Source organism: Sphaerodactylus townsendi, linkage group LG11, assembly GCF_021028975.2.
Source record: "Sphaerodactylus townsendi isolate TG3544 linkage group LG11, MPM_Stown_v2.3, whole genome shotgun sequence".
Taxonomy (NCBI): domain Eukaryota; kingdom Metazoa; phylum Chordata; class Lepidosauria; order Squamata; family Sphaerodactylidae; genus Sphaerodactylus; species Sphaerodactylus townsendi.
Window position 1 is genome coordinate 47,335,357 of NC_059435.1, and position 17,181 is coordinate 47,352,537.

At 37.3% G+C, this 17,181-nt stretch overlaps 1 protein-coding gene across 9 annotated transcripts in view; it reads right to left on the reverse strand.

Moving 5' to 3' along the window:
- Positions 1-17,181, reverse strand: part of PHF14 (PHD finger protein 14) — a 155,731-nt gene that overhangs the window by 11,462 nt on the left and 127,088 nt on the right. Inside the window, exon 20 of one of the 9 annotated variants that reach the window (XM_048511564.1) lies at positions 13,635-13,750. The exons of the other annotated variants lie outside the window; for them this stretch is intronic. Within the exon in view, the coding sequence (XP_048367521.1) occupies positions 13,736-13,750 (15 nt within the window). The 3' untranslated portion in view covers positions 13,635-13,735. Of the gene's footprint in view, positions 1-13,634; positions 13,751-17,181 lie in introns of those variants that run through there. 9 annotated transcript variants of the gene reach the window in all.

A 17,181-nucleotide genomic window follows, 5' to 3' on the forward strand; every position in this document is an offset into this window, starting at 1 on the left:
GTTTGAAAACGCATTATTTTGCGTGTGTGGAAGGGGCCTTAGATTAGCCAGTTCAGATCAAGAAAATGGGATAGTGATACTGTTGGATGTGGGCTTGCAAGGATTCACTTTATGTATTTACCTTCCTGGGTATGTGGCTGAGAGCCTCATTTGGCACTAAAGATGTCTTGCCTCCCTAGTAGTGACTGACACATGAGCCCCAACATTGGATAGCTAAATGGGGGGGGGGGGACCTGTATATCTCCTCCTTCCTTCCAGTATGGGGTCCCAAGGCCTTTAATATTATCTGTATTGAGAGAGCAAAAATGAAAGTCAAATAAATTCTCTCTTGTGTAGCAAGCCAATTTATTGTAGGAGCTCTGGAGAACTCACACTAAACCCTGTTTCCCTAGCTGTTCTGCAGAGGAGGAGCCCCGCATCAGTAGAGATCATGTTTTGTAAGTTGCTGCCTTCTCCAATGAGAGAGACAATCCCAAAGGATAGGCAATACATTCCTGCCCCTGCTAATTTATCCTCTGAGTTTGGAGACAGGTAAGGCCTTCTTCTTCTACCATTCTCGTCGGAATATGCAGATTGCATTTGAAGTAGTCTTGGGAGAATCTTGTTTGCTTATCCATCTTCTGGACACCTCCCTTCATTTAGATGAAATGCCACTGACAACTATTCTTTGAGTGCGGTTCTCCAACCAGTTCCCTATCCACTTAACTATTCTACAATCCATCCACAGTCCTCTAGTTTACCCATCAGAACATCATGCAGCTGCAGCATGGCCCCTGCTTTTACTTCTGTTACTGAAATCCAGGTAAACAATATCGACAGCATTCCCTTGATCCATCACTTGATCAAAGAAGGAAACGAGGTTGGTCTGGCAGGACCTATTGGGGACAAATCCATGCTGAATTCTCCAGACCACCAAGTTGTCTTTCAGATGCTTGCAAACTGATCCCTTTAAAATCTGCTCCAGTATTTCCCTGGGACAGAAGGTAATCTGACAGGCCTGTAGTTTCCTGGGTCATTCCTCTTCTCTTATACATGTCTGCACTTCCTTCCATGCAGTTAAAATTTTCCTTTACCTAAAAACACATCAACAGTAGCATCCTAATGAGCCACAATGAAACTAAAGTTTCACTTCAACTATAGTTTCTCTTCCAGCTGCATGACAAGGATGCATTTATCTCAATTATTGAAAATGTTGATCATACTGGAAAAAAAAACATTTTAGGCAAAATGTGTGCAATGCATGGTTCTGACCAAAATTAATTAGAATTTTAATGTTTTATAATTCCACCATAATTCTTGAAATGGTGCATTTATTCCATAGTCATAAACACTCAGATCATTAAGTAAAGTTCAAAATCCATGTTATGAGCTACATTTAGCAACCTTTGACTGCTTACTTCTGTCTTGATTCAGTTTCCAATGCACTGGATAAGCAATTGAGAAACAATTAAATTTCCTGATACTGCATATTTGGAATTCTTATTCATTTAGTATAAAGGGCAATTAATTTACAATTCTACAATGAATTCCCACTGAAATGAACTTACAGGAAATGCTTCATTAAATTTACTGTAAAAAGAACCGAATGTTCTTTATGTAAAAGAAAAAAATCATATTTAATGTCATCAAGGTTCAAAGCTGTACATTTAGAGCATTAGCATGGATTCTTAGCCAATCTATGAATCTAGACAGCAAAAGCTGTGGAATTCCAGTATGCACAAAGATTTTCATATGCCCTTTTCTAAAATCAAATGTGTACATGACTGTGGAAGTAGTTACTCTTATCAATTTTATATCAGAATACTCATTGATATTTTGGGTATGCTTATGTACTTTAAAGCTATTTACCTGTCTTCCAGAGGCTAACAGTTGGTCAACCAAAATAGACCCTTTTTGCCTTTACTGTTGCTAAAAGACATGCATCACAACACAGGAGAAATAAATGACCATCTCTTATAATCCAGTATATTGAGGACCTTACAACCTTATCAACATTTGAACATATGGCATGGGCAGCCACAAAAGACTGGGCACCCGGATGTGACGCCATGGTCACGCAGGCTCGCTAGTCATAAGGCGGCTTTCTGGTGGCATGGGAGGCTACAAACACAAACAAACCTTTCCACTGCCAGAAAGTCCCCACTGGCCTTAATGTACTTATGCCACCAAAAAGGTGGTGTAAATCCAAAGTCCCTGCCTCTGGGTGCAACAAGAGCAGTGGCCAGGTGGAAGCTGATTTGCCTCTCCACCAGGGCAATTTCCAGAGCAGTGGATCCCCCGCCCCCTCTTGGGATGGGGGTGATAGACAACAACTGTGTATGGATATTTTTTTAGATATTTGGAAATACTTTACAGATGCTTATTTGCAGACTTGGTACAATTATTATTTTTCTACTTTTCTGTTTGGGTGTTGTATGCAAATTTTTAAAATAATGTATATGAATAGAAAGTTGCCATAATTAAAGGACATACAACAGATGAAAAAGAATGTAAAAATTAACTTAAATCCTCAGCCAGATGAGTTCTGATCTCAAAAAAAGGCACACCAAAAACAGAGCTCTTCAAAAGCAAAAAGTATTGAAAAATAATTTGGTTTTTTTTAATGACCTGCAGAGATTGTTAAGAAGGCTTTACAGATTTGGAATGCCTCAGGACATCTTTCATTCATATTTTGTCTGTTGTCTATGTTGAGTCAAAATTGCAACAATCTAGTAAGGTAATATGTGGGAAAAGCTTATATTTCATATATGTATGAATAGGACAACATAAGGTTGTCTTATGTCTAGCTGGTTCAAATATATGGAAAGAATTCTATAGAAAATGTATAGATAAGACATTTTGATCCTAAAATTACAGAGGATAATTTACTTTTATGAACTGGAAGAATTTGAAAAATGCTTGCTGATATTCACTTTAGACAATTACTAAATGAAAGATGGGAAGTCAGTAGCACTTTTTTTAAAGGTAGAGAAATCATGCAATGGCAAATCATGCAACCTAATCTGATTATATTTTGAAATGGTGAATACAATTTTAATTTCAAACTTGTTTGACTATCCATCAGTGCTAAGCAACACTGAAAACACAAGAGCGTATATAAAATGAATTAATGCTTATGTTTGAAATGCCATTTTGTAGTTGAACTGTGTTTATTTTCATATGAAGCATGGCTGTGCACTCCAATTAAAAGAAACAACAGGAATGTGCCCTGTAAGTGATATATCAGATGCTAGTGTAGTGAGTGGGAAACTAACTAATGGTGTTTTGATAAGGTTACCTGACTGATAATGTAACACTGTAAGAAAGGACATTTGTATTAAATTTACATGTTGCTGCATTACTTTGGAAGTTAATATCTACAACTGGAAAGAAATAATGAGGAAAAAAATCTTCAATACTGGAAACATTTTTCATTAACAAAAGAAGCAGAATGGAGGCATGGAATGAAATTTGTATGACACTGGAATAATAACAGCAGCATTAGAACATCTTTTCAGTATTTTGAATTCTTATAGTTTCGGTCACTTATAAATAAGTGATAGTATTAAAATAAGGAAAACAATATAAAGGGAATACATATATCTAACTATATATCTACCTCTCTCTCTCTAACTAACTAACTACTATCAAAATATTCTACATGGTCAATCATCTCTTCTGTAGAAACAGGCAACAGAACAGAAGATGATATTCAGGGAAAATGCAAAGTAGTAGCAAAATAAAACAACTCTAACTTCATCTATGTTTTAATGTGACTATGACCACCCGGAAAGGTATCTTGGGGCCCGGGGATTGAATCAAAAGTTGCCAGTCTCAAGGTGGTGACTGGAGGTCTCTCATGGGTGACCAGATGGTCACCTTGTGAATCTGAGATGGGGGTAGGCAGCTGTGCGCATGCATACACACGCAGCCGCAGGAGCGCACGGCTTTCTGGGGCGCTGCCGTTTCCCACCCTGTAACAGGGCAGGAAACGACAGCGCCCCCAAAGGCCGTGCTCCTGTGGCCGCGTGCACGGGAGGCTGCCGCACTGCCTTGCGCCCCAGAAGGCAGTGCGGCAGCCTCCCAAAAATCGGGAAAATGGAAAGAACCCGCAGGACGCGGGACAAATTGTGCAAAGGTGGGACTGTCCCGCCAAAAGCGGGACGGCTGGTCAGCCTATATTATACCCCACTGAAATCTGGAAATTAAGAGATATAACTGACTGATAATTTCTTGCTTTTTTCTGACTCCAGGATGGCAGGTGCTCAGTAAAACATCTGTGCAGCACGGAGGTGGTAACCTATAATATTCTTGCTGGCATTTAAGGTGGGGGCAAACCCACCTGCATGATCAAGGATCCAGCAGGCATTTTCTTGCATAACTTTCTTCTACTAACTCCTTCATTCCCCAAAACCAGAATTGTGGAAAAAGCAGGAAGAAAGACAACCAAGACAACGCAGAAGTTACTTCAAAGCTTGCACACTAACCCTGATGGCAATAATGCTATTCAGAAGTAGCACTAAGAGCTAAAGAATGGTGCTAGAGTTCCTACACCGGCACTGAGAAGGCTTGAAGACAGGCAATATGCCACTAAAGCAACATCAGTTTTTAGCAAGTAACACAGGTCTTAGTTACAACTTAAGTTTGAAACATCCAAATGAGAACACAGGCAGAAGCAAACCATAGCAATCTCACAGGTCTATCCTCAGCATTATGGCATCAATTAGACATAACATCTGATTTATTGTCATTCATATGCAAAGAACAGTTACAGTGAATTTAAAACTATCTGCAGCAATGGGTTGCCCTTTGTACAAAGGTAAAGGTAACCCCCTGTGCAAGCACTAGGTCATCACAATGTTCACTAGGCAGTGGTTTGCCTTCTCCAGTTTACCCCAATCAAGCTGGGTACTTACTTTACTGACCTCAGAAGGATAAAGGGCTGAGTCAACCTTGAGCCGGCTACCTGAAACCAACTTCCGTCAGGAACCCAGGTAGGGTGGGTGGGCCATGTTCAGATGCCGGGCCCCCTTCCCCTCACTCCCTCCCCTCCCTTGCAGGAACCCAGGTGAACAGAGCTTTAGACTGCAATACTGAAGCTTGCCACAGGTTCTTTTGGTGTATAGAGAAAAATAGTTTCTAATTCTTCTGCCCTACCTCATGGCTTCCCATAAAATCTTTCAACAGAGCCTTATAATGAAACTTAGTTATGCCTGAAAAGTGTAAATGCCTACATGTGTCAAGTGATTGCAGCTATGAAATTGCTTCATATTGAAGCAAACCACTGACCCATCTAGCTCAGAAGTGTCTCCTGCAAATGGCAATGGTTCTCCAGCGTCACAGATTGTTTCATCACACATACCACCTGTGGTACTTTAACTGGAGATGCTACGGTCACTTCCCATGAGCGTCTATAAATATTTTATTTCCAAAAGTGATTTCAGTAATACCATACCTTCTGTCACCCACAAAATGAAGCCAGAAAAGAAGCTTGTAATGTTTGAATACCAGGGAAAAAAGATAGGGACAACAACTCTGTCATGAAGAATAAATACAGATGAATGTTAAACATGCATTAACTGCGCCTTCAGTTTCACAGTTTTAAAATGACATGAACAATTCACTTGATCTTATGGTTACAATATTATCAAAAACTTCAGTACAAATGAAAGTTCGTTATGTATTGCATAGCTGAACATCTTATATGTCATTACTAGGTGATGAACTGAGACCATGCAGGTTAAATACCATAGATACTATCAAGTGAAAACAAGAATAAAAATCCTTGATTTTTTTCATCCTTTTCCTGGCCTTCAGACAAAACCCTCAAGAGATCCCATCTGACACTTTATCTCTCCATCTGTGCCATAAATGTTAAAAGTCTACTGAAGTTCTGGTTCATATTGATATCTAGATATTGTCAGAGAGGATACTACCACCACCAAATGCAGTTTGCAAATGAAACATTACAGAAGTCTGTTTTCTTTTTGTCTTATATTCAGAAAGCATGTTAAATAGTTCACAATTTCACTTCCAACTTGTGACAAGTTGGAAGTGGGTTATAGTTGCCTATTTCATACAATGTCCTTGTGAAATCCAAAATAATTTACATTTAATCAATTCACTGCACACCCAGCCTCCTGCCCTGCCATTCAGGCCTTTGAGAAATCCTTGTGTTATGGAGACTGGCATAAAAACATTCCTTTTCCCAAAAGAATCTCCAAACTGTAACATGCCAGCAGTATAACATCTGATCTCACTTCAACAACAAACTTAATTCCAAATCAGACTTAATGTTCTAATACTCAAAATAAGACTGACTAGATTTAACTGAAGAAACCAAGCAAAAGTGATTGGAAGGGTACATCACTTGATTCTTTCAGCTGGGGCAAGAACTGTGTGGTTTTCTCCATATGAGGGACCTGTTCAAGAAGAGACATCCCAGACTATTGTTCATCAGCATGAGTTAGAATCACCTCCGAGAGGATCTGGCCACAAAGAAACTACTCGGTCTGCTGTATTGTGAAAGGTTTTCTTACAGCAAATCTACTCATGAAGCTCATAACCGCTGAGTGTGCATATGAGTATATATAACATACACCATATATGGTACTTGCAATACTATGCAAGAAATTATTACAGCCACACTCCAATTTTTTTCAGGTATCTACTTGCAGAAATGTAATATTTATTTCCAGAAAATTGTAAATGTGATGTTCCTCCAAATATTCTCAATTGATTTTTACGCAAATCCACCCAACCATAGTTTCCATTTAAGCTGGAAGACAGACTTTCTGCTCGTGTCAATGTCAAAGCCAAAGAAAAGACACTGGTCTAGTCTAGACTATGGCTGTCATCCAGCAAGGGAGCATTTCCAAATGCAGTCAATGAATTCCCAGTGTAAGCTATTCAATGGTTTGTGCATGCAATTTTTGGCTTTCCATGGTAGCTTGTTAGAGCTGGCTACACATGATTTCTCTGGCTTGTAGCCATTATGAACCTAGTTATTTACTAATGGTTTTGTACAATTTTGAAACAACATATGCAGCCACAAGCAAGACACTTACAGATCTAAACAATTTTGGTACATAATTAAATTACAGACTGCCTGCACAAGTTCAAATAAGCATCCAGAGCAAAGCACAATACATCTGTAATCAGAACTGTATATTCTCATAACAGAAACACTGCATAAATTCCACACTATAAAAATTGTTATTTCCTTTCACTATCATTACAGCAGCAAAGCATCAAATACTTCGCTTTTACATGTTCTCCCTAAGTATGTGGTCCCTTTGCAAAAATAATTTTGAATAACAATAATGGTTTCATTGGGGTGGTTGACAGTGCCCTTCAATTGGCAACCCAGAGTGATTGTAGTATGCTCTGACCTGCTGTTGATTAACCTGTTATTCATAATGCAATCCAAAGCACTGGTTCATAAGCTGTCCTGGATGGGTTGGGCACAGTTTAATATAGGCACATTTATTATTATTATTATTATTATTATTATTATTATTATTATTATTATTATTATTATTATTATTATTATTGTTGTTGTTGTTGTTGTTGTTGTTGTTGTTGTTGTTGTTGTTGTTATTATTATTATTATTAATTTGATTTATTAGACCGCCCTGGTTTTCATCTTTTGGTTTCTTCTCATGTTGCATACATACATTTTGAAAGAGAACAAATAACAATTGAAAGGAAAGAGGTATCTTCTCTTACTATGATAATTATCAGGTGTGTGGGGAGGGGATTGCAAGAGAAGGAATTCAGAAAAACAGCATTGATAGCTTGCTTTGCCTCTCATCAATACCTTGTACTATGCTAAAAAGATGGTTAAATTAGCCAGTATGAATGCCGTTTTTGTTTCTCATATATCTTTGCAATTCATCAAGAATTATTATGAGGAAATGGAAGAATGCAGCTCCTCTACCTCAGCAAACTGCAAGTACCACCACAACATACCAAACACGCGCATGTGAAGGTTATTGCTCAACTGTATACTAATAAAACAGCAATGCAAAAGTCTGACCTGCCAGTAACAGCAAATAGCAAATGCTGCAATTTGGCTTGGATCATACTCAGGTTTCAAGCTGATGCCTTTCCTTTCAAAAACACTAGTACCGGTAGGTTTTTTTTACTGATCATCGTAGAAACATTGGTGGTGCTACTAACAATATAATTAAATAGCTTGACATTTACATTAATTCTAAACTATTTAATATAAAAATCTGTGACTGTAGATTAATTTTTAAACAGTGTCAAAATTGGACAAAGGTGTGTGGCAGGCAGGATGGTTATTATACTATTGCGCTTTTAGGAACAGAGCTGATATAGAAGCCTCCATGTCAGTTCAAATAACTGTTGCAACATGGTACAGTTCCTTAATAGGACTGTACCAGTGGAGGCTTCATGTGGAACATTTACTTGTTTGAAGGTAGCTACACAACAAAATTGCACCCATCAGGAAAACTTACACATGTGTAGCTGACAGCATTTTCCTTTAAACACAAGCTAAAAGTCACTGAAGGGTTCGGATGAATGACAGGACTGTACCTTGTCAAAAAATTAGCTTTCAATACTTTTTCCCCCCAGGATGCATTATTTTGTCAGTGTAGTGTGCTGCAACTGACAGAATAAAATATCCATTCAGTACAATTCATGACTGCTTGTAAACAATAGTGAAAGACTCTATTTTCTGCTGCTAAAGGCAGTGAGAGGACATCATACGGTACACAGACTCACAGTTAGTTACTGCTCACAGATTCCATTATCAGTTTTACTCCACCTAAAGCAATCAAAGCTCATGAGCAACATTTAACTATTTTAATGCATAACTGCAAATGTATCTACTGAAAATAACCTCATTCCTGTATATCCAACTAAAAATTCAATATGCTCAAAGCCTGGAAATTTAAATACCCTAACCATTTTTGCTCAGCAGGCAAGTGTGTAAATACTTGCTTGGTCATGTCTTGCCTTAAAATTTATTTACTCATATATTGACACAGCCCCATTTTATGCTACAGAGGAATAAAAATGTACTGAAAACTTAAGCTACCGATTATGCTGAATTAAACAAGTTTCTTTGCCTTATCACAGTAATTAATTTTTTCTGCATCGTATTAATAGTATTATCATTTGTGAAATACTAATGCAATTTGAAAACAGAAACCAGCACATGATCAGTTATATTATTCTTGTCACTAGAGACACAGAACTCCCATTTTCTAAGGCAACAGTAGAACTTGTGTCACCACACTTTGTAGCTGCAAGTACATAAACCTACAAATCAAATTTCTTTGTAAACAACAACCCCACAATATATTCAAGACACACTGGCTTGGACACAACTTGGGTCCCTAGGGTCACCTCCCCCTCCCCCATTTCCCTCTCTCTGTAGCAGCCTCGTGTCACATCCCACAATCCATGATCCTCAACCGTACTTTTTCAATGAGTCTGGAGGGTACAGCAGGAAAGAAAACGTGGGAAGAAACATTTTCTACAAAAGGATGCCACTTCTATTAATTAGGATCCAAGGAATTACCTTCTTAAATCATAGCCAGAGTAAGAACATTAATTAAAGTAGTACATTTCAGTGACAGAAGGATGCTTTTGATCATGCCTTTTTGCTGAAAGGATCTCAAGATAATACCGACTTAACTTTATTGAGCACACAATGTACCTATGAAAGTAGACCAGGAAGCCAACCTAAGTGTCTGTCAAAATACTGCTGAAGCCTTTTTACGGAGTGACAGCCCTGCACACAATGATTAAAAACGAATCCATGTTATTAATCCAGCGACAAAGTCTGGCTGAGTAGTATCTGCATCACAAGTGTGCCTACAGTAGCTCTTTGGATTCAGCAACACAGAATAAAATACAATTTCCTGCTATGCCCTGGCAGAGCATTAATAACCACTATCATCAGTCTATAATGCCATCTTCAGCAAAAACAGTAGGGCTTGATTCCCAAATCCCCCATAAGATGTAGTAGCTATAACAGTAAAGCAAGTGAAAGGGATACTATGTTTTAAGCCTCTGCACAGTATCTTCTGCTACCTCATCACTTAAATGCCAATCAGCCTTCAGAAATCTGAGAATAGTAGCCCCCTCCACAATTAATGTATGCTTTTATAGGGTATTATTATTATTAATTACATTTGGTATACCACCCATACCCAAAGGGCTCTGGGTGGTGTACAGATAAAAGTCATCAATACAGATAAAACCAATACACAATATAACACAAAATTCAAATTAAATACATTAAAATTCCAGAATTACATCATAAAATCCAACTTTAGGTGGTGCCTGAGAACTCTTAATCCCCCCCCCCCGGAAGGGATTGGCATAAGCAGCCAGTTAGATGGTACATGGGGGGTTTAGCGGGGGAGAGGACAATCAGTGGCCAGGTCCCCCCAAAGCCCAGTGGAACAGCTCAGTTTAACAGGCTGTGCGGAACTTAGTTAAAAAAACATGCAACAGGGAAATTAGAAGGAAGGAAGATTTACACAACATTTGTTTATTTAAAAGATGGGCAACATTTTTAGCATTTTGAAACAGTACATTTAATGACAACATTCACAACTAATTTTTTACAAAGATTTGAGAATTTGTAGCAGACAAACTTCAAAATAGTTAAGGGGGAAAATCTTTATTTGTGATGATTGTTTCTAATTTTATTACTTCTAATTAATGTGGGGACTTCTATATTGGAGCATCATATTTATATTCTGACTATAGTGATAAACAGATGAGATGACTGGGATCTCAGACCTTATGTCAGAGTTTTCATTTAGACTTGACATCTGGCCTATTTCATTTTAAAAACCCAGAAATGTACAAAATATATGCTCAGCCGTATTGAAGCTGGTTTCTACAGAACCGAAATCAAAGGACTTCAAATTTTCAACATAGCTAAGAAAACAAATTAATGATTTATGTATTTTATTTTATTCAACAATCACATTTGTTTTGGTCAACCATTTATAGAGTAATTAGACAGTGGACTGCAAATCCATTTTAACTTTCATTTGTCCTTTCTTTTAAAGGGATCCACAAATGCCTTACTACTTTACACGCATGTGGCAATGGTGGGGTTAAACTTGTCACACACATTTTAATACAGAAGATTTCCTTTAATTTATGACACACATATTTTTGAGGAGGAAAATGCTGATGCTATCTTGGTTATAAGCTTGCCACTGAAATGATTTAGAGAGTTTTTTTCTTTCCACATAGTATCAGAATAAGACTGTTCTTTGCAAGCAATGAATTATAGCTGACACTTCAAACCTATTTCGTCTGTATCTTCTACTTCAGAAAAATGAGAAAACATAAATATTTATTCTATATATACAGACCAGACATAAGACACTGATAAAAATGATTCATTACAGGATGATGAATAATTGTTACTTAGGTTATTGTTAGAACAGTAAAGGGCATGAAACATTTGCCAGCTTTTAAACTGAGGGCACCAAAGGTTATTGAGCAACAACACAGCAACACTTTTGTAATAAACAAACAATAACTATTGTCGAAGACTTTCACGGCCGGATTCAACTGGTTCTGGTGGGTTTTCCGGGCTGTGTGGCTGTGGTCTGGTGGATTTTGTTCCTAACGTTTCGCCTGCATCTGTGGCTGGCATCTTCAGATGTGTATCACAGAGAAAAGTCTGTTTCTCACTGTGTCTAAGTGAGAAGGGAAAGTTTAATGTGGTATATTGTCCATGTCCCAGGGTGGGGAAACCAATCATTAACTGTTTGGGTGGAACTTGCTATGCAAAGGTGTGGTTGAGTGCATTGTATTGCAGGTGTCGGATTTATATACCACTCTTCCCCCGAAGGGCTCTGGGCGGTAAACAACAGAATAAACAGACAAATAGAGCACAACATAGAATAAAATTATAAATAAATAATAGGCTCCATGAGTCATAAAATCACTCAAACCCCAATAAATACAACATTGCATACAAACGTTCCAGCATCCGACATTAAAATTAGCTAATTGCATAAAATAATTCAGTTAATATGTGAGTTTATTAATCATATTCATAATCCAAAACAGATAATGGTAGGGCATGAGATTTCTCTTCCACAGGTGGGATGAGAACAATCTGCTCTGAACAGAACCTGAATTTTTAAGCAGTTGAATGATGCAGTTGTTCCATTCAAAGGCATTACATGTTGAAGAAAAATGTGAGTGAGCTATCCCAAGATAAACTGCAATTTTAACATCAAATGTTCAAACTTATCTTAACCTGACCTTGGGCAAGTTATGAGGTTATTAGTCAGAATGAACAGAAAATCCTGGTTTTTAGTATCAGTTACTCCAAAACTGGTCGTTATGCAACAAGATGCCTCTGTCGTCTAAAGAAAATACATCATTGTAAAATTCTATGAAATAAGACTTCTAACCAATGAATGCTGATTTGTTTGCCTTTAATTTCCTCTCAATACTAAGTTCATCAGAGTGTGACAATTAATTAACTTAATTAAGCTAACAATTATGCTCTTTCACAGGTCAATATGTAGAGCTACTCAGTTAATAGCACAGCTTGTAAAGTTAATCTTCTTGTACAATGCAAATGACACTAAGTCAAGTATTAAATACCTTCCTGAGAAACAGAAGGAGTAGGACCAAGTGTACTTTAAAGAAAAGGTTAAATAAAGACAAATGTCTCGGATTTGTGACAATGTTTTAATGGAGCTAATTCATATTTAAGCTGGGTAGTCTGCTTCAGCAACCTTGGCTTAAACATTCAACATAAATTAACTTGCAAGACCATATTTGTTTTTGTTTTCCTGTATGTAATAAAAAATCGTTAGATTTGTTTCTTTTACGGACAGAACAATACAATAAAGTTGCATCTATGAATATGAGGAAAAGAAATGAGTTGCACAGTCACAGCACTAATCTCCCATAAATACGTTCCCCCAAACATAATTTTTTCTTTAGATGATGACAGAAGGAGCTGCAAGTTAAATAAGCCACCCGGGGCTGCCACACTGTGGTTCACCTGAAGTCCCATCCTTATTGCAAAATTAATACAAAGAACAGAACATGCGCTTTTGGGAGAAGCGACGCTAACAGGTGATGAAAGCCTGCACTAAGGAGTGAGGAAAAACCATGCTTTTATTTATTCAGATAATTAAAACAGATAAAATATAACACTGTAAAATACAACAGCACACAAAAACCTATAGCCTGTGAAGTTAATACAGATAAAAGCCCAGGGATAGACATCAGTTATTCCAGAGATCTTCTGGAATAACTGAATTTTCAAGAGGTGGAAGAAGACCTATAATATGAGGGCTGAATGAAAATCCTGGAGACTGTAGTCTCACAATGTAAAGGCTGCTGCTGAAAAGGCCTGAGACAGTATACAGGAAATAGCTGCACATCATAAAGATTGTTCTTACTTGCTCCTAAAACAAAATAACTTATGATAACATTGTTATTTCCTCAATTATTCATTTATGCTGCCAATTAGTATATAATTGTAATTAGTTGTAGCACATTCTTTATGAGCTGTTATAGTCAGCTCAGAAGTCCAGATGGTCCAATGTAGCCTGGTAGGTTCAGGGCTCAGTTATTGAGCAAGTCAGATCCTTCAAATACTTAGGGGTTGTCTTCCAACATAAGCCTGGCTGGGCTAATCATAGAGATAAGGCCTTGAAGTATCCAGTAGTAAATGTGCCTCTACTGCTGTTCTGAAGTTTTTTTTAACGCCAATGGCGGCAGATTAATCCCAGGAGCCCTGAAAGTATTTAACATGGAAGTGGTTCAATATCTAATTCATGGGGTTCCTATATGGATCCACACATGGAAATCCAAGCTTGAACAGCTGCAGTCCAGCTTCCTATATAAAATCTTTGAACTTCCACACTGCATCCCTTATCAGAGGCGTACCAAGGGGAAATGGAGACAAATTGGCTTCTGTTCACACTATTTTCACTGCACTCCATTGGATTTACTATTTTCTTTTTGTCCCTTTGTTGTATATGCCTAATAAAGGTCTCTGAATCTGAATCTATTAGATGCTAGATGGAACCTGCTCATCAAACCAATTCTACAGACATTCCACTGGTCACCGATTAGTTACCGGGTTCAATTCAATGTTCTGGTTATAACTTACAAAGCACTTAATGGCCTTGGACCCACATATCTACAGAACCATCTCTCCCTCTATGCTCCACCACCACATCTTCGCTCATATGTTTTTCAGGTGGTTTGTCACTGCCTTCCCCAGTCATCTACACTTTACTCCCAGGAGGCTTAGTAGTCATTTTATGACCTTGGAAGGATGTAACCAGCAACTTGAAACTGACATCCGTCATGATCTAACTCAAGTTGTGAGCAGAGCTTTGACTGCAGTACTGCAGCTTACCACTCTGTCATCTCTTTCTACTTGAATCCCTATATATTTGATTTAGATAAAAACAAAACCTGCTGGAGCAAAATGCTTTTTAGTTTTGACCTAATTAAAGCATCAAAATTTGTAGGTGTTGATGAGCTACTGTGGAGTTCAAAGGGTTGTTTTCCTTAGCAGTGAAGTTTTATATAAAAATTGTCAGGCAAAGCTCTATTACATCAGATTTCATAAAACATGAATTCTCAACTGGTTTTCTGTATGTTACAGCAGAGGGAAACAAGCCCTAGGATGAAAGGGTCTGGGACATGTGAGTGTTTCATCACATTTTTGTTTATGACCTGGAAAGGGGGAAAAAATAGTTTGGAAATCTATATTAGAAGGAATGTCTACTGCAGACAGCAAGCAGTTCTTATCAAATTAGAAGAGTGAGGACTGAAACAAGATATGAAATGCAGTGTTGAGATGATCAAATATTTCACTGAGTTATGAATTAGTTTCTATGACTTTGGAACAAAGGAAGCTGGAATCTTGACACTAAGACTTTTTTTTTCAAAAACTCAGTTACTGAATTTTTGGAACATTTTTGTTCAACTTCTCAGTTATCAGTATTAGCGCAATGAATACTCAACATTAGTTAAACGGGAAGACAGAGAAAAAACTTGGGAACAAATCTGTACTGTTTAATGCCTTTGCAATATTAAAAATGAATTTTGTAAAAGATGGGTCTTTTGAATTTTATGTAGCCTATACATAAAGTACTACCGTATATACTCGTGTATAAGTCGACTCGCATATAAGTCGAGGCACCTAATTTTACCACAAAAAACTGGGAAAACTTATTGACTCACGTATAAGTCAAGGGTGAGAAATGGAGCAGCTACTGGTAAATTTCAAAAATAAAAATAGATACCAATAAAATTACATTAATTGAGGCACCAGTAGGTTAAATGTTTTTGAATATTTATTTCAAAGAAAAACAGTAAACTAGCTCTGTAAGCCCTGATTCTCCCTTTAAATCCACTCAGAAAGGGTTTGGGGTGATTTAAAGGGAGAATCTGGGGAAAATTTGAGGGTGCCTGTCAGGAGAGGAATATTTATGTTAGCAGTACCAACATTTCAGAATATCTTTATGAGACCCTCCTGATGATATCACTCAGGTTTGGTTAAGTTTGGTTCAGGGGGTTATAAGTCAAGGGGGGCTTTTTCAGCACAAAAAATGTGCTGAAAAATTCGACTCATATGCAAGTATATACGGTAAGTTCAGCTGGATTATCAAAAAGCAAATGAGGATCAAAAACTTTCTTTTCCACACAGAACATTTAAAACATTGTGCAAACATTTTTAAAAGAAGCGTTTTGGCTTTTGTGTCTGCATATTGTAGAAAAATAAAGTGTTTCCAACAATAATCGTTTTTTCCAGGTTTTTGTGTTTCCTGTACGCTATCTTCAAAGCCATTATTATTATTATTATTTATTAAATTTATATGGAGATAGAGACTTGAAATCTGCGCATATTACTGATTCCCATATCTTATCTCCATAGCTTTAAAGATAGCTCATAGAAACAAAAGGAAAAATGACACATTCCCAGAATATTGAGTTTATTCATGTATTTAAATTACTGAAATGGCGGGCAACAAACATGCCAGCTGAGGAAGTCCATGAGAAACATTCAGCAAATGTAGGACGGCATAGAGAATCCTGAAGCAATAGAAAATGCCAGATGCGAGCAATGGAGAAAATGAAAGGGAGAGCTTTAAAGCAAGCAGGAAACATTTAAAAAACATTTCAGGAACAAAGATAGCTAGTTTAACCTTTGGGACTGAAATAAACTGATTTCAAAATGTTTTGGGGAAAAAGCTGTGAGGAATACTCCCCAAATGCTTCTTGTTCTGTCATGAAGATGTTTTATTTGTGTTGTACAGAAAGGGCCACTATTTCACTTAAAGATCAAATATAACAACCGATGAAAAATAAATTAAATTATTGGGGTGTTGTGTGGTTTCTGGGCTGTATGGCCGTGTTCTAGTAGCATTTTCTCCCAAAGTTTCAAAATAAAATAAAGGCTAACAAGATAGGTTAAATTCTCATAAGAAATGTGCCAATGTCTGTTAATTCTTCCAATGCTGCAACTCAGCACAGAATTAAAAGCACTTAAATGTTGATTCCAGTAGGCTAAAATGCACCAAACTCTACATAGAGTTGGGCTGTAAATGGCTTGCTGAATATTCAAAAGTTAATACCAGTTGACTGGAGAAGAGGACATGCTATTCCCCATATGAAAATGAATACACTATTGCTGTGAACCACTGATGGGAAGGCTCTTGCAGAGCAACAAGGAAGAATAGAATAATTTTGTAACGTTTTTGTTTTTGTTTTGGTAGTTAGATTGGCCACAATTTTAATGTTTAAATGTTGCTTATAAGAAGCTATTCCAACAGAGGCATACTTGTACTAATCTTGTACTGCATATAGCAGCTAAGGAGAATAAGCTTGTTGAATGCCAGCTAAAGATTATCTTGCAATATATTATATTAAAAAGCAGACAACCCCCCTCCCCCGGTAATGTTGGTAGCACAAATGCAGTAGTCTGAGATTTTGTTGCCTTTTTAAAAAAATCATATTTTTGAAGCAATGCCAATATGGTGGTTTGATTTTTAAAGGCCTAGATTCAGAAAACAATAACACACAAACAAAATTAAGTATACCATAATTCAGCATATCAGCCCTTAATAGCAAGGGCACTAAAATGTTGTTCCTATACCTTACCCATAACTGAAATTGAAAAAAAAGAAAATAATTTTTAAAAGATTTGGG